This window comes from Cervus elaphus, chromosome 29, assembly GCF_910594005.1.
Source record: "Cervus elaphus chromosome 29, mCerEla1.1, whole genome shotgun sequence".
NCBI classification, from domain to species: Eukaryota; Metazoa; Chordata; class Mammalia; order Artiodactyla; family Cervidae; genus Cervus; species Cervus elaphus.
The window spans coordinates 2865779-2884458 of NC_057843.1; the positions used below are offsets into that span (position 1 = coordinate 2865779).

Below are 18680 nucleotides of genomic sequence, written 5' to 3' on the forward strand. Positions count from 1 at the left end.
ATAAATGAGTGTTGAATTTTGTCAAAGGCTTTCTCTGCATCTATTGAGATAATCATATGGTTTTTATCTTTCAATTTGTTAATGTGGTGTATTACATTGATTGATTTGCGGATATTGAAGAATCCTTGCATTCCTGGGATAAAGCCCACTTGGTTGTGGTGTATGATTTTTTTAATATGTTGTTGGATTCTGTTTGCTAGAATTTTGTTAAGGATTTTTGCATCTATGTTCATCAGTGATATTGGCCTGTAGTTTTCTTTTTTTGTGGCATCTTTGTCAGGTTTTGGAATTAGGGTGATGGTGGCCTCATATAATGAGTTTGGAAGTTTACCTTCTTCTGCAATTTTCTGGAAGAGTTTGAGTAAGGTAGGTGTTAGCTCTTCTCTAAATTTTTGGTAGAATTCAGCTGTGAAGCCATCTGGTCCTGGGCTTTTGTTTGCTGGAAGATTTTTGATGACAGTTTCGATTTCCTTGCTTGTGATGGGTCTGTTAAGATCTTCTATTTCTTCCTGGTTCAGTTCTGTTAAGATCTTCTATTTCTTCCTGGTTCAGTTAGAATTGATGCTTTTGAACTGTGGTGTTGGAGAAGACTCTTGAGAGTCCCTTGGACTGCAAGGAGATCCAACAAGTCCATCCTAAAGGAGATCAGTCCTGGGTGTTCAGTGGAAGGACTGATGCTGAAGCTGAAACTCCAATACTTTGGCCACCTGATGCAAAGAACTGACTCATTTGAAAAGACCCTGATGCTGGGAAAGATTGAAGGCAGGAGAAGAAGGGATGACAGAGGATGAGATGGTTGGATGGTATCACTGACTCAATGGATATGAGTTTGAGTAAACTCCAGGAGTTGGTGATGGACAGGGAGGCCCGGTGTGCTACGGTTCATGGGGTTGCAAAGAGTCAGACACGACTGAGTGACTGAACTGAACTGAACTGTGCTGGGTCTTCACTGTTCACGGGGCTTTTCTCTCGTTGTGGCTACTGGGGGCTACTCTTCATTGCGGTGCTCTGGCTTCTCAATGCAGTGGCTTCCCTTCTTGCAGAGCAGGGGGCCCAGGGCCTGTGGGCTCAGTAACTGTGACTCGGCTCCCAGACTCCAGAGCACAGGCTCAGTACTTGCAGCGCACTGGCTTAGTTGCCCTGAGGCATGTGGGATCTTCCCGGACCAGGGATTGAACCCGTGTCTCCTGCATGGGCAGGCGGATTCTCAACCACTGAGCCAGCAGGGAGGCCCCATAGTTGCTGTTTCTGAGAGAGATCAGCAGGGATTATGGCCCTGGGGTGATGTGCCTGCTGTGCCCTGTCCAGGGCCGCCTCAGCCCTGAAACAATGTCCTCACCTAATAAGGCCTGTTTTCCTGCTCCTCCAGTGAGGCCAGGCTGCCCTGTTTGTGCCCTGACAGCCTGTCAAGGGGGAGGGACGCACCCCTGGCTGTTCAGGAGCATTTACAGCCCTCAGTTGTGTGTGGTTCCTTTTCCTCCGGGGCCGGTCTGTCCTGCCAAAGGCTGAAGGAGAATGCAGGATGGGCTTCAGGAATGGGATTCTCCATGAGAATTTTGTTTGAGATTAAAAGAAACCCAGGAGGCAGTCAGGGCAGCCTGGGGGGTTAAGCTCTAACCTCTCCCCAGGGCGAGTGGGCTGTCCCCACCAATCCCTGAGCTGCAGAAAGGCTGCGCTTTTATTTTACTTGACCCTCCCGGATCTGAAAAGTGCCCGCAGAGAACACGGCAGGAAAACACAGAGGTGATTCCAGTGTGACTGCTCCTTTTTCTTGAATTCACCACAGGTTTCTAATTGTGGAAAGCGGTCTCACCAAGACAGCCCCAGAGTGGACAAAAGACCTTTAAATGTCCCTTCAAATATATATATATATTAGGTTAAAGTTGAAAGAAAGAGAAGAAAGAAATCTACCCCATCCTGAGAATGGGGGAAGTCTCTACGAGCATGGTTTTGGCTTCAAAGAGATTCTTCAAAATGTACATTTTACCCTTCACTGGTCCCTGTGAATGAAGACATTTAATCCAATACCAATAGATCGTAATTAGCTGCAAGATGTATTTGTTTTCATTTAATTAATGTTGACTAGAGGCTTGGCATCTTTCTGCTTCTGCTGGGAGCACTGTGGGGGTTCAGACGTGGTTGTTATCTGCACAGAGCTCTGTCTGGTAGCTGGAGAATCTCTTATGGTCTCAGAGAAAATTACTCAACTATTTCGTTCTTCAGAACATGGGACCGTCTTTTGGGCTACACTGCCTGTAGGACAGGGAAGAAGGGGTGTGTGTCCTGTTATAAAGGGGAAACCAAAGAAAAGACTTAAGGGCTTACCCAGGTTTATCTGGTGGCTCCGACGGTAAAGAATCTGCCCACAACACAGGAGACTGGAGTTTGACCCCTGGGTGGGGAAGATCTCCTGGAGAAGGGAATTGTAGCCCATTCCAGTATTCCTGCCTGGGAAATTCTGAGGACAGAGGAGACTGGCGGGCTACAGTCTATGGTGTCGCCAAGGGTCAGACAGGACTCAGCGACTAACACTTTCACTTTCTTTCCAGCTTTATCTATCTAAACAGTCTGACATGGAAATTGACAGGAAATGTTCCATCTCACTGTTGATGAATGAGCATAAATAATTTCGTAAGGCTGTGACATAACAGCCTGTGCATAGGAAACACAGCTAAACTTAGGTAGTCCTGAACACATCTGAACATCGGTTAGACTGAGGTGGGCAGACTTGGCCTTTTGCCCTGAGTTTGGAGTGGAAAACACAAGAACAAGGTTACTGCGGAGGCAGTTATGAAAAAGACACTTTGGATCTTGATGGAGACAAAGTATTCTAATTAATGTATCACAGTCAAAATAAACAAATATTTGAAAGAGGCTTCAGTGTTGCTGCTTAAAGGGACATCTGCCTTCCCCAGTACCACAGGACATCATTTCTTAGAAATGGTTTAATAACCTGAGTTCTGTAATAGCCCACTGATTAGCTTAGCATAAAACGCTTTGGGCAATGAGGTTCGTGTCACCGAGGAGACAAGCAGGACCTAAACTGGAGGGAAAATTTCTTGGCTAGAAATTAAGTGGGTAGCCATTCTCTTCTCCAGGGGATCTCCCCAACCCGGGGATCGAACACAGGCTTCCTGCATTACAGGCAGTTTCTTTACCATCTGAACCACCAGGGAAGCCCAAGGAATATAATTTTCTGTAATTTTAATAATGGATTCACACAAGCTAATGCATTTACCAGCTGGCATATTTTAAAAATTCACTTTTATCCAGGCTGGCACAGCAGCCCCTGGCTAACAGTACAGAGAGCGGTTTCTCAGTTTCCCTCTGCTTCCCTTAGGCAGCTCCTTTGATGCTTCCAAGAGGTCGGCATCCAGATCAGGCTGCTCAGGGCCTCTGGCCATGGCTGGCCTCCCAGAAGTCCCCTTGGGAGCTTCATCCCTCCCCCACACTCTCCTCCATGCTCCTGAGTCCTGGGCACTCAGATTTCAGCTGCTTGGAAGGCAGAATCACTGGAGTAAACCAATCCAGACCACCTATCCATAACGCCTGACGGAGGCCAAGTGTGATTACAAGTCCAGGTACTTGTACAGTACAACAACGTTATCTGGGAGGAAGGAATCTTTCTTGATGCTATTTCAGTGGCTTTGAATGAGGACTCTTCAAGGCTCATCAGATGCTGGAAGCTGTCTCCTACACTTTCCTGGGTTGGGCAGAGGACCTTTTACTGTGGCCAGCTGTCTTGGCCTCAGCCCCTGAGACGGTAACCGGCATTCATGCTTTCCTAACATGACATCAGAAGTGACAGGCTGGGGACTGACACTCCTCTCCGGCTCCTGTCTTACCCCGGGGAGACGCAGGCGAGGTGAATGAGACCAGCAGTATCGGAGGGTGTCTGAGGCTTTACCACCGACTGTTACCACTCTGTGCCTTAGCTTTGGAACTTCCGAGTGTATCTCGACACTGTGGAGGGAGGACATTGTCTCTGAGGCTTTTCAAGGCATGGAGCCCCCACGCCTCTGCTCGGTGCTCTGCCTCTTCTGGCTGCACTTGGGTGCAGGCTGTGATTTGGGAGTCCAAGGACCCCTCCAACAAGGCACCTGCCTCGAGTCCCTCCTCCTCAAGGGCTTTCTAGGGACTCAAGTGTCTGCTGGTCTTTCCTTGGTTTCAGAAACCACACTTGTCTGCCCGCATTGTACCAGTACTTCTAAAGCAACAGGAACTCAGACGCCAAGAAACAGAAATCTGCACACTTATTTCTAAAATATGATGCTAAAGCTGAAGCTTCAATATCTTGGCCCCCTTATGGGAAGAGTTGACTCATTGGAAAAAACCTGGATGCTGGGAAAAGATTGAGGGCGGGAGGTGACAGAGGATGAGATGGTTGGATGGCATCACTGACTCAATAGATATGAGTTTGAGCAAACTCAGGGAGATAGGGAAAGACAGCGAAGCTTGGTGTCCATGGGGTCACAGAGAGTCGGACATGACTGAGTGACTGACCAACTACTATTGGAAAAACACACTGATTACAGTTGGTTCCAGAGAAACTTCAGTTATCTAATTAGTTTACTGCTATAAAAAACACATGTGTTCTGGGGTGGGAAGGAGGAAGGTGTGGTTATAGAAGGGTAACTGAGGAATCCTTGACCTCCTGGAATATTCTGCGTCTTGGAGGTGGTGGTGGTGGATGTGCAGACGTACACATGTGGTGAAATGTCACAGAACCACATGTACACACAGTGTGTAAAAACGGGGCAACCGGGTTGACCCTGGAGACGCTGATCCAGTGTTGGTGCCCTGACTGTGATGGTGCATGATGCTTCTGCTAAGAGGTGACCCCTGGGGGAACCGGTCAAGTGTGCATGACATCTCTCTGTGCTATTTCTTACAACCCCACGGGCACCCAGAATTCTCAGCATAGAAAGTCTGATTATCACACTCTGGCATCTTAAACAGAAAACATGTGTTGCTCACGGTTCTGGAGGCTGCAGAGTTTGTAACCAAGCCTCTGAAGAAGCACTGTTTGCTGAGGCCGGCTTTCTGGTTCAGAGACGGCTGTCTTCTCACTGTGTCCTTGGAGCCCTCTGGGCCTCTTTTCCAAGGACACGAACCCCATTCCTGAGGGCTCCACCCTCACAACCTCACTACCCTCCAGAGGCCTCATCGCCAAATACATTACCCTGGGGTTTGGGATTTCCCCAGTTTCCAAGGGGATCCAAACATCCAGTCTGTGAGCATGGCATCATTGTCTTCTGTTCGTGTTGTAGCACACAACCTTTCATTTTCAGCTACAGACAAGAGCATTTCTAGATAATAAGATGATTACGCCAGCTGTCCTGCATCTAGAGTCTTTCTTAAAGTCTCTTACTGATTCAAAATGATTGGGAGTAAAATCTTTGATTAATATAGTAATCTGGTTATTGAGTTAGCGAGCCTGTGTCAGACACAGCAGTTCCAAACTTCAAAGGATGCACAGAAAGTAAAACATATTTAACTCAATCACCTCTAATCCATTATGGGATGGGAGAAAGTAACATAAAATAGCATGATGTAAGAATTATCCACCTATAAGTATTTTTTAAAGACATGTTAAATTTGTTTTTTTTTTTTTCAGGACCTGCCCAGCAGTTTCATAAATATCACTAATGTATCTCAATAATTATTGTAATGACAAAAAGCTAGGAAAGTTATATTCTGCACATAAAAAAAAATGTAATGATCCCAGATTCCTCACATCAGCTGTCATCTTTCTTTTCTCCTACAAATTTAATTTCTGAGGTTGTAACACTTTCAAAATTACTTCTAGTAATAGAAGTAATCTAATCTACAAATATGGTTGTTATTATTGTTTAGTTGCTGAGTTGTGTCTGACTCTTTTGCAACCCCATGGACTGTAGCCTGCCAGGCTCCTCTGTCTATGGGATTCTCCATGCAAGAATACTGGAGTGGGTTGCCATTCCCTTCTCCAGGGGATCTTCCCGACCCAGGGATTGAACCTGAGTTTCCTGCATTGGCAGGCAGATTCTTTACTACTGAGCCACCAGGGAAGCCCACAGATGTGTATCAGTTTAGTTCAGTTGTGTCCGACTCTGTGACCCCATGGACTGCAACACGTCAGGCTTCCCTGTCCATCACCAACTCCCAGAGTTTACTCAAACTCATGTCCATTGAGTTGGTGATGCCATCCAATCATCTCATCCTCTGTCGTCCCCTTCTCCTCCCACCTTCAATCTTTCCCAGCATCAGGGTCTTTTCCACTGAGTCAGTTCTTTGCATCAGGTGGCCAAAGTATTGGAGTTTCAGCTTCAGCATCAGTCCTTCCAACGAATATTAAGGACTGATTTCTTTTAGGATTGATGGGTTGGATCTCCTTGCAGTCCAAGGGACTCTCAAGAGTCTTCTCCAACACCACAGTTCAAAAGCATCATTCTTCTATGCTCAGCTTTCTTTATAGTACAACTCTTACATCCTTACATGACTACTGGAAAAACCATAGCTTTAAACCATATTTTGTTGGCAAAGCAATGTCTCTGCTTTTTAATATGCTGTCTAGGTTGGTCAAAACTTTTCTTCCAAGGAGCAAGCATCTTTTAATTTCATGGCTGCAGTCATTATCTGTAGTGATTTGGGAGTCCCCCAAAATAAAGTCTGTCACTGTTTCCATCGTTTCACCATCTATTTGCCATGAAGGGATAGGACTGGATGCCATGATTTTAGTTTTCTGAATGTTGCGTTTTAAGCCAACTTTTTCACTCTCCTCTTTCACTTTCATCAACAGGCTCTTTAGTTCTTCTTCACTTTCTGCCATAAGGGTGGTGTCATCTGGTGCCAGGTTCTAATTTTTGTAATGCTTCAGGTTTAAAATAATTTCAAATAGAGCCAACATTAAAATGTACCTCTTTTATGCTCAAGGGTCTAATACATGGTGGATAAATTTTCTCACAGTCTCTATCCATAATCAAGCCTTTTCCTTCATGCATAATAGCCTTGTTCTCTGGCCCAGAGAGTAAGGAATGCTAGCAGGAAAGACAGAAAACATCATCCAACAGTGAGGGCCACGTGTCCAGCTGGAATTGAAGACTTCTACCTCTTTGTTCAAATGAACTTGTCACTTTTCCCCCACTTCATGTAAAACCCTTGATGTTTAGAATTAAAGAGTACTTTTAAAGCTTTGTGCTCAGTTACTTAGTTGTGTCTCTTTGTGGCCCCATGGACTGTAGCCCACCAGGCTGCTCTGTCCATGGGATTCTCCAGGCAAGCGTACTGGAGTGGGTTGCCATTTCCTTCTCCAGGGTATCTTCCTGACCCAGGAATCAAACCCATGTCTCCTGTATTGGCAGACAGATTCTTCACCATCTGAGCCACCAGGGAAGCCCTTGAAAGCTTTGGAACAACTTTATTCACCTCATCAAATGGCTGGGAGGAGTAAGTGTTGCACAGCAGGTATAATAATCTATCAGACTTAATGGTCAGAGACACGGATCCCCTCAGGGTCTCCAATGCACCTGAGATTCAAAGGAGTCATGAGAACTTTCAAGAAATAGATGCTGCACAGCATATAAACTGAACAAAAACAAAAATCCCTTCATCTAGCTAGGGGTCATTGTACAGGGGATTTTTTGTATGATTCATGGGGATCTCTATTCCATAATGAGCTTTAAAATTGAGTTCATTATAAGAAAACCCTATAAGAAAAATGTTGTGAGAAATTTGCTTGTTGAAAAGTTCATATGCTATCAACCTTTGTGCTTATCTTTTAGCTTATTTAATATGAGTTAATATCTTAGGAAAATTCTTACTCTTGGCATCTTCATGTTACTTAATAGTTAAATGCAGTTGGTACAGGCTTTACTTCACCTGTTATTTAAAAATACCTCAATAAACCATAAACACATACATATACTTCATTCAATTTTTGTTTGTTGTTTAGTTGCTAAGTCATGTCCAACTCTTTTGTGACTGCGCGGACTGTAGCCCACCAGCTCCTCTACGGGAGTGGGTTGCCATTCCCTCCTCCAGGGGATCTTCCCCCACCCAGGGATTGAACCTGTGTCTCCTGCATTGCAGGCAGATTCTCTACCACTGAGCCACCTGGGAAACCCATATTTCTTTCAGTACATCAGTTCTAATCGTCTTTCCAAAACATACTCATCTACTGAGCCACTTAATCTGATGATTCTTTCATTTTTCTAACCATTGAACTGTCTTTTTATTTAATGAACTGTAGCCTCAGGGTATCTCAGGGGTCGAAGGAGCACCAGAATCATCTGACTTCTGCCTCCAAAACCCCGTTGGCAGAAACCATCTAAACTCAAAAGAGTGTGAGTCACGTGATCTGTAATTAAGATAGTGGTGCCAGTGAAGTGAAGTGGCTCAGTCATGTCTGACTCCTTGCAACCCCATGGACTGTAGCCCACCAGGCTCCTCTGTCCATGGGATTTCCCAGGCAAGCATACTGGAGTGGGTAGCCATTCCCTTCTCCAGGGGATCTTTCAGACCCAGGGGTCGAACCTGTGTCTCCTGCATTGCCAGCAGATTCTTTACCATCTGAGCCAGCTGGGAAGCCCTAGCGGTGTCAGGAGCACCCACATTTTTTGGTAATCTTCTCTTCAACACAAATACATTTATAACTGTCTTTTTAGGTTGATGGCAAAAGGATGACTTTATTGCAGCAGGACAAACTCATGCTTTCTATTCCAAATGGCTGGACAAGGACCAGTGTAGAACCACTTTTAAGATTTTTGACTTGGCACTTAAAACCTACCAACACCGGAGTATCTCCTCCATGCGGTCACAGGCTCCACTTCACCAGAGATGTTCAAGCAGAGCAGAACCATGTGTGTTAGCAACTCTGCCAAAAAGATAGGGAAATCAGAAAACCTGACACTTAATTTCCAACTCTGTGACTACACACTTGAAAATCCCTCAGATGAAGCCTTACCTAGGCTCTTTTGATTAAGGCCCCTGGAAGAATGAACTATTCCAAAACCTGTTAAAAATAAAAGCACAAAAATTAGCAGCTGTTTGTCCTGAGTCTGAAAATATCTACCAGTCAGCATTACACACTTAGGACAAAACTTTCCTATTTTCTCTTCCCTGATGGCACATTTGTTAAAGTTTCCATTAATGCCTCTGCAGTTCTCTTAAAGCCTTTTTTGTTTGAAGAACTTACAGATCTTAGTTATGTGCATAGTTTCTTGGGTAACCCACTCAATAATTTTGTTTGCCTCTTCAGACTGCAGCAAAATTTAGTTTCTTTCCCATCTGGTGTTGTCCAGTTTTGTCTCATATACACAGCCTTATCTCAACCCTGAATATTCACTAGAAGGACTGATGCTGAAGCTCGAATACTTTGGTCACCTAATGTGAAGAGTTGACTCATTAGAAAAGACCCTGATGCTGGGAAAGACTGAGGGCAGGAAAAGAAGCAGGTGACATTGGATGAGATGGCTGGATGGCATCACCAAGCCAATGGACATCAATTTGAGCAAAATCCAGGAGATAGTGAAGGACAAGGAAGCCTGGTGTGCTGCAGTCCATGGGGGTCACAGAGTTGGACACCACTTAGTGGCTGAACAATAATCTCATCTTATCTGACAGGAATAAGCTCTGAGAACTTTCAGTGGGCACATTCAGAGCAATTTGGCCTGAACTGGGTGCTGCCTCAGGTTTCTGCATGAGGTCTACAACTAATGCCTTCTCTTGGGTGAGTTTCCTGGTCTTTGTGGATTTTCTGCAATAAGCTTGATGTTACATGTTAAAATTCCTTCTTGATATAAATAAATGTCCATCAAGTTTGTTAGGACAGAGTTAAGATTTTTGACTTTGGATAAAGTTTGTAGATTCACATACAAATTACTTCCTTTCCCCCCTTTCCCCTAAGATATGCTGCAGATGCAAAAGGCAGGGATGAGCACTGGCCACATACTTCTTACAGGTAAAGAGTAAATCAGGCCACATGCACACAGCCTTGACCAGGGACATGGCACGCTCGGCACACCTGTGCAAATCCTTTATTAAAGCAACAACCAAAGTACAGGATGGCTCACATTTTTTTTTTTTGCTGCTATATCAACTTAAATATTAATCATTTGTGTATACATTTAAATTATTTTTAAAAGGTGAACATTTATAGCTCACAAATCAACAGTGACATTTCCACCCAGATACATTTTTCCATCTTATTTCCCAGTTTTAACAACGAACATTCAGAACCAGAGGGATAGCACATCAAACGTAAGTGGCAGCACCTTCTGTGAGCAGCGCTAGGGTGTCTGAGAGATACACTGAAGGTTTACATTCTTCATTAAGTAAAAATAATTTATGCAGGAATATTCTTAGACCTATTTGCTTTGTTTTTACATTCTCTATGAGCTTAAGTTCGGTGGTGGCATTCTGAGCATTAGACCCCTTACAAATGACATCTCTAAAAAAGTCTTAATTAAAGGTCGTTATCACTGTCATATGATATTTTCTTGTATAACAGACAACCAGTCTTTCAGAAAGCAAAATAAGCAATTCTGTTTTATTTGATTTCTCACCCCACCATGGATTTGTTTAATCCAAATCTTGTTAATCACTGTAGAAACCCTATGTCATTAGGAAGATGAACTTTGTTATCTACTAGAGGATTTTACAATGAATAGGTGAATGTAAAAATGACTAATACCTTGAAGATGATGGTGGTTTAGTTACTAAGTTGTATCCAACTCTTTGCCACTGTAGCCCGCCAGGATCCTCCTCCGTCCATGGGATTCTCCAGGCAAGAATACTGGAGTGGGTTGCCATTCCCTTCTCCAGGGGATCTTCCCGACCCAGGGGTCAAACTCGAATTTCCTGCATTGCAGGTGGATTCTTTACTGCTGAGCCACCAGAGACACCCTACCTTGGAAGCAACAGAGATCAAAATATGTGGGTGACTATACAATGAGATTTGGTGGATATTTAAAGGGTACCAATGAATTAGTCTAAAAAGCAAGAACAGAAACAGGGATTATGATGTAAAGGGAATGCAAAAAGGGTGTGTGAAGATGGATACTGGGCAGTCATTGAACTGTGCTGAGTATAAAACAGAGTATCTGAAAGATAAGCTTAATGCTCTGTTTTCTCACCCAATGAAACACTGAGAGGAAACCCCTGTTCACAGAACCACTGGGGCCATGAGGAGTTTCAGCACTGGTAAAAAAGTGAAAGTGGCAGTCACACAGTCGTGTCTGACTCTTTGTGACCCCATGGACTGAAGCCCGCCAGGCGCCTCTGTCCATGGGATTCTCCAGGCAAGAATACTGGAGTGGGTTGCCATTCCCTTCTCCAGGGGATTTTCCCAACCCAGGGATTGAAGCCAGGTCTCCCGTGTTGCAGGCAGATTCTTAACTGTCTGAGCCACCAGGGAAGCCCTGGTATAAGACTGAAATTCAACCTGCACATAAGGGGGGCTGGCTTGCCTTTCTGAAACAGCTCCTCAGCCAGCAGGGATTGGGGTCTCTAGGGTTGAGCTGGTTTGTGTTGGTGGCACTACATTTAGAGGCTATCTGTTCAAAACATGCAAACTTTCTTTCTGCCTTACATTTTCTTCATGGGCTAAAGAGCTGAGCAGATCCGAGGTTACCAATAAGTAACAATCCATGTATTTTTTTTTTTTCACAATCCATGTATTATATTTGAAATGTTATCAGTCCAGTGAACAAGCTATGCAGTCATCGTTCAAGCCCAGTCTCCACCAATTTGCTTTCTTACCATACGTGCTCTTCAAAGGAAGTCTGAACAACACAGATGTCTACAGTTAAAAATGAAACACACAACAAAGAAGCGAAGGATTCCAGACTCCACTGTGTGGGAGTTCAGGACTTTTGGCCTTGGCTTTGGGGAAAAAAACACAGATGCCCAACAGCAATCATTCTGGGTGTAAAGACAGTACAATAATATTCAGGACAAGCGAGGACATTCAGGTGTTTCTAGAGCAATTTCCATACGTTACAGATGTCACATTTGGTTCCTAGAGATTTAGTCAAGTATTAGTATCTCTTTTTGTCAAGTATGATATACAAAAAGATGAGAATAGTAGATGTGCCCTAAAGATATGAAAATATATATAAAACAAAACCATTATAAATTACATAGATTTGCAATATAAAATTGTTTTTCCCCCTATTTAGAATAAATACCATCCAAGTTTACAGGTCATTGCAGTGAATTAAATATGCACACATATCTGAATCATTTTCGGAACTTCAAGAAAAAAAATTGTTATAGATATGACCAGATGACTTGGAAAACAGAAACTGCTTGCTTTTGAGAAGAATGACCTAAGACCCAAAGGACATGGCTTGGGATTCAGTGTTAAGTTGTAAAACTGCCCCAAAGAGCCATATGTAGCCATACTTCTATAAATTTCTAGACGCTGAACAATTTATCTTTGAAAAACCAGGCGAAAGTCATGAGACTATCTCTGTCCCCTATTCTAGTGGGAGAGCATTTCTATTTCGTAAAGAAGCTATAGCATAAATAGGAAGAGACAGAGATATCTTTGTAGTAAGCCAGCCTCATCTCTGGTTGGCTATTAATATTATTCTATCAAGAGCTTTCTGATGCCTTAAAGGGGAACATTTAAAAAATCTACATAATCTCCCCAGTCTAAAGAAGCTAAAACCAACCTGAAAACATTCTTTGGTCACTCAGTTCTGCTCCTGCTTTCATAAAAAGTCTGCCTGTGTTTAACTATCTGTATCCAACATCCAGGTGGGAGATGCCTTCTCCTGTCATTTCCACGTGGAAACCTGTATGTGGGTTTCGGTGGAGGGAGAATGCGACGGAATGGGAAAAAGTCAATTTGGGGACCCCAAAATGAGCCAGGGCCCCTGCTGCGGCTTTGGGTGCACAGATCCATGGTAAGGATCCGCTGACCTCCACAACAAGTGGAAAAATGTTTACATTTTAAGACGTGGTGATGAAACTTCTCCGCAGGCCAACTACAGAAAACCTTTGTCCAGGGAGCCCATGCGGGGGTCAAGGTTTCTCTGGATTGTTCACTTCTCATGTTTTATGTGACCACCAAACTGATGGCAACGGGTTATCTGAGGCCAAGAGGAATCTGACCCAACTGTGTGTCCTGTCAGACCACCTTTCACATTAGTTATCTCTACACAGAGAAACCACTGAAGCCAAGCCCTCTGTTCTCAACTCCAGACCCAGATGAATTTTCTGAAAAAGTTGGCAGCAAAAGCATCTAATAACATCACGGGCCCATTTCTGCTCCAAAGACTCCTTGTCTCATGTAAGGGGGGCCATCATGGGAGATGACAAACTTTCCACAAAACTCTAAATGTTAGAACCAGGTGGGATCTGGGGACCCAAGTACCACCTCCGGGTTTGGCAGACAAGAAAGATTCAACCCAGGGATGCAGTGAAGTCTCACTCATCCAGACAGTGAGGACGTGAAGACTACGCCTTGGGTCTGTTCAACAACTGCGCGGCCCAAGGGACCTTAGTGGACCTATGATGTGGCCGTGACGCTCATGACGATTGACAACCTCAAGGTTATGGCACCCCTGCTCGTAAATGGCAAGGAAATTATACCTCTCCTTTTCATTGTTACATCTAAACTGTGGACATTGCTCTAATGCTTTGGGGGCAGAAGATCCACAACTGTCTTAAAAAGCTTTGAGTTTTGTAAGCTGGTTCCTTAAATCTGCAACAGTACTGATTTTCAGCATAAAAAATGTTAGAGGAACCAGAGAGGACAGTGAAAACCTGAAAGTTATTGTGGAGAAGGACAGGGTGACGATACGGGTTTGGTTCTGTGGGCAAGGGAAGCACCTAGATGGAGCTGGGGAGTGCGCGGGTGCCCCCACTTGCCCAAAGCCCACAGTGGTTACCAGCACAGGCCAGCGAGGTGCGGGCCTGAGGTGACTAGCTTCGGCTTCTCTCTATAGCATCACTCTAGCCTCACATACAGCCACCTTCTCGTGGGGGCTAAAAATGAATTCAAGAATGCTGGCATGATGATGCCATTATCCTAACCTGTCACCACCCCCTTCAAGGATGGACAAATCAGCCATGCAGTTAACAGGAGTGGGCCTGCAGGGGCGACCCCCAGGACCCTCACTCTTGCTGCCCTAAACCAAGCATTGGGGTCCCCTGACGTCCATGGCCCATGGCAGCCATGGTGGGAGCTCCACGCGGCCCACCTAAGCGGATTTCTTAGGCGCCTCTGTCTCTGGAGGTGACACGCCTTCCAGGTGAAGCAGCAGCCAGCTTGGAGGGGGACACTGCTTAGACGTAAGGACAAGGCTTTCCACGGGCAGTGTGGGCAGATTCAAGTTCATGGTCTCCCTCCAACCCCAGGTGAGCTCACCCAAAGGCTCTCAGGATGGGACGGGTAAACCTATTTTTATTTGGCTATTAAAGTGCTATTCCTGGGCAAGGTTGTGTTTTGTTTTTTTTTTTTCCTCTGTTTCACATCAGCAGCTTCATTGGAAACAAACGAACAAAAAAAGCAACGGATGGAGACAGGCCTGGGAAACGACAAACGTCAGGACGCTGGGAGCTAGCTGCTTTGGAATGTTAAGATGACTCGTGGGAATCAGCCCTGACACCAAAGCCTGCGAGGTAAAAGTCTGGGGTTGGGGGGGGGCGGTGGGCGGGTAGGAAATAAGGACAGAGTGGCCAAGGGAACGGACCTGAAGGAACGGTCAGCATTCACGTCACAACGCCTGGGTTATAAAGCGACAATGATGGGGCAAAACTGAGAAGAAAGTGCAACAGAGCCGCGGAGGGATGGACTGCAGCTACTGCCTTAGCAGACCCATTTTTCAAAGGAAGAGCGGCGCCCTGTGCCCGGGACAGGACTGTGAACTCAGAGTCTCTGACAGTCAATGATGTCTGCCGAAAGGGCAGCAGCGGTTAAGGTTATCTGGCGGAGAAGAGCCTCTGAGGTTCGTGTCAGAGGAACCTGACACCTGCCCAAGGTCACCACCCCCGCTCCCCGATGGTGCTCGCATCCCCCTTGGCTGGGGGCCGGCGGGGCGCACAGCGTGCGTGCGGGGGCCGGGCTCCTACCTACGACGGGCGTCTCCGGTAAGGCTTAGCGGCGAGGGCGGCCTGCATCTGTCCCGAGGGGTGGCCCTGAGTCTCGGGGTGTGCATAGCTTCGGGGTGGGGGGTACACTGTTAGACATGGCTTTCATAGATGACGTGGGTGCTCCCGTCCTGCGGTCTGGCTGGCTCCGCGGCCTCCAGCAGACCAGGCGGCAGGGCGTGGTCCGGCACCTCGACGGGCGTTGGTTCCTCGGAGGTCAGCGCCGCCGACGTGACCTCGGTGGAGGGCGCCGCGGACTCCGGCGAGCGCTCGGCCGACGGCTCGGTGTCCTCCTCCTCGTCTCCGGCCCCCAGGGGCCCCGTGGCCCGGTCGTCCGAGGGCTCCCGGCGGGCCGGGGGGTGCACAGACACCTCGATGGCGATCTGCTGGGGCTGCTCGTGCAGCGAGGAGGCATCCGAGTCGGCGTCGGGGATGGTGTAGACCTCCTCCCCGTCGGCGGCTGCGGCCTCCTGGCCCTCGGGCGTGTGGCGCACGAAGTTCTGGTGGCCATGCTCATCCAGGCCGACCACCTCCATGAGCTCCTCCACGATGGTCCTGCAGTTCATGATGAGCGGGGGCAGCGGCACGCTGCGTGCCAGCTCCTCGATGTAGCGGGCGAACTCCATGGTCTTGAACTGCGTGACCTTGGCCAGCTCCAGCGTCTTGGCTGACGTGATGATCGGGATGCGCTTAGCGATCTCGAAGGCCTTCTGCAGCTTCTCTGCGCCCTCCGTGCGGAAGAACTCGTTGATGGCCTTCTCGGTCTTCTTCAGGTGGCTGCTCATCATGCAGAGGCGGGTGATGTTGAGCACCAGCACCACGGCGAAGGCCGCCAGGCACACCACCATGTAGTACACGCCCATGTCGCCCGATGTGAAGACCACGCGCAGCGTGACGCTGTTGTTCACCGAGCCGTGCACGTTGGAGGCCACGCACGTGTATCTCCCCCGGTCCGAGAAGGACACCTTGGTGATGTTCAGGAGGCCGTCATGCATCTGCCACTTTCCTGCGGGAGAAAGAGGACAGGGTCAGCTGGGCCCTCTGCGACCCACAGTGACCGCTCCAGGTGGCCCTGTGTGCCTCGCACCACTCCCGACGGGCGGTGAACAGGGAACACCTCCCACCACCACCTCCAGCACTACTGACGTTGGCACGGGGAGCTCTGAGCACACCTCCAACCACCAGGTCCGCTGCTGCTGCTGATGGGGACAGAGAACAGTGACCTCGACAGACGGGCAGAGGAACGGCCCACTTGATCCCCAGAACTCAGGGAAGAGTCATGAGCACCAGCCCATTTTACAGGATGGGGAAACTGAGGGAGGGGCCCTCTAAGCCCCCTCTCAAGGGCACCCGTTAGGAATCAGTTGAGCTAGATTCGAGTTCAAGCCCAACAAGTTGGACTCTGAACACCAAATCATACTGTGCAATTCCACACTCTAGAGAAAAATTAGAAACACAGAGTCTGGAAAGCACTGTGCTGTTACTAGGGAATTCCTTAATGTGGCGTCTGATTTTCTCACCTGCCTGTGAGCACAGCACTGCAGAATATATGTTCACTGGGAAGTTTCTGTTTATAAAGCATAAAGAATAGAAAGCACTTTGGGATCAACCTAAGAACTGGAGTGAAAGAGAAAGTGTTAGTCACTCAGTCCTGTCTGACTCTTTGTGACCCCACGGACGGTGGCCTCCCAGGCTCCTCTGTCCATGAAATTCTCCAGGCAAGGTTACTTGAGTTGCCATGCCTTCCTTCAGGGGATCTTCCCAACCCAGGTCTCCTGTATTGCAGGCAGACTCTTTACCATCTGAGCCACCAGGGAAGTAAATCAGTTAAATTATAACCGTTTGCCTGGGTTTCTCATGTTTGAGGTTGAAGTTATCCTCAGTTGACGGAAACACGACTTACATCGTTCATTCAGAGACTCTACAATGAACTACATCACTTACACTGTGGAGATTCAGAGGCTGGGTGTGAATAAATATCAATTTGGTTTTCCTCTGCAAATAAATAACAGACCCATCAGGTTGAATGGAGAAGGAAATGGCAACCCACTCCAGTATTCTTGCCTGGAGCATCCCATGGACAGAGGAGCCCGATGGGTTATAGTCCATGGGGTCACAGAGTCAGGCATGACTGAGCAACTGAAAAACAAATCAGGTTGAAAGCAGGTCCCACACTATGGAGAACACATGATGAAAAGCATTGTAACAGAGACGAACTCTTCCCTGTCTGGCCTGGAAAGGATCCAGCACTGCCCTGGGAATCAGGTTCTTAATCTGAATTAATCTTTGCTAGGGATTCATCCTTAATCTGCCTGTGTACCTGCCAGTCAAAAGAGATGACCCCAGATCCCCGGGAAACATGACCCCAGGTCTGCCTTTCAGTTTTGGGTCTGAGCCTTCTGAAGCCCCTCCATCTCCCCAGACGGGCCCTCAGAGACAGAAGGGTCCCGGCCCGGCCCTGGGGGAGTTCTGAGCGGGCGGATATTTCCGTAAAAGCAGTCGTATCCCCAAGTGAGCCAGACAGGGTCTCCTGAGAGATCGGGCAACTTAACTATAGTTTCCTTCCAACTGTCTGTTATCACATTGCATTTTTGTTTGTTTCATTCCCCTCTGGCATAAACTTAAGCCTAATGAAAAGTCCCCAAAGCAACTAGCAACTGTTAAAAAAAAAAACAAAACCAATATGTAAGCATTAAAGTGACGAGGGTCCCCAGGGAGTGTGAGACAGGAGACAGCCTGCATCACTCCTGGTCCTCTGTCTCAGGGACCGTCCTCAGGGAAGCTGGCTGGAGCCGCGGGGGCCTGCAGACCGCCCCCCTCGCCGGCCAGGGGAGCCTGGCGGGAAGCCTCCCATAGAAGGCACTGTGACATTTTCTGGAGGAACATCTGTGGAGAGCAGTTCCTGGCATGCCTGAGCACCCAGCTTCTAACAACTTAGCCAGTGTCCTCTCTCTGAGAGTAGAAGACGTGGGAAATCTAGTGAATTTCAGTCTCCTGGGAGTGTGTGTGGACAGACCAACCTGTACCCACTCTGTGAAACTTCCCCTTCTCCACATGGGCAAGGGCCAGCCTCCTACCCTGTCTATTCACTCCTTGAATATCAGGCTTCAGATGTGATACAGCAGACTTGTCCAAATATAAAATCATCTGAGCAAGGGAAATGACCAATTTGATCTTCCTGACCCAGGGATCAAACCCACAGCTCCTGTGTCCCCCTGCATTGGCAGGTGGATTATTTACCAACTGCACCACCTGGGATCAAACCAGGCTACAGCAGGCACATGAAAAAAGAACGCGTCTGGTCGACTGAAAGTTTATGACAGACCGGGAAGGTGTTGAGCTCAACAGAACTGCAGAACCTCTGGGAGCTTCTCACACAGAACTTCCTCACTTGGGTGGGAAGTATAGCGGCAACAGGGCAGGAGAAGGTGAGGTTATTTGCATGGGGAACACTTGGGATCAATCTGTTCACCTCCTACCCTTTCATCCCCACTCCCTCTGTGGAGGAATTATCTACACGTTCAAGGTCAGAGAAGGAGGAACCTGGGTGTAAAAGAGGAAGAGCAGAAAAGAGTGCTGAAGTCAGGAGGCAGGCACCTGAC

The 18680-nt window shown here is 47.1% G+C and overlaps 1 protein-coding gene across 9 annotated transcripts in view; it reads right to left on the reverse strand.

Annotated features, from left to right (window-relative positions):
• MFAP3L (microfibril associated protein 3 like) overlaps positions 1-18680 on the reverse strand; it is a 116557-nt gene that overhangs the window by 62034 nt on the left and 35843 nt on the right. For 4 of the 9 annotated variants that reach the window (XR_006338566.1, XR_006338561.1, XR_006338567.1 and 1 more), the window contains exons 3-5: positions 15061-16084; positions 8945-8992; positions 8643-8854 (exon numbers count right to left, since the gene is read on the reverse strand). Coding sequence is in view for 1 of the 9 variants with exons in the window: in XM_043890911.1 (XP_043746846.1) it covers positions 15171-16084 (914 nt within the window). In the remaining 8 variants the exon portion in view is untranslated. Of the gene's footprint in view, positions 1-1815; positions 2254-8642; positions 8855-8944; positions 8993-9973; positions 16085-18680 lie in introns of those variants that run through there. The other 5 variants (XR_006338564.1, XR_006338562.1, XR_006338565.1 and 2 more) reach the window with 3 other exon arrangements.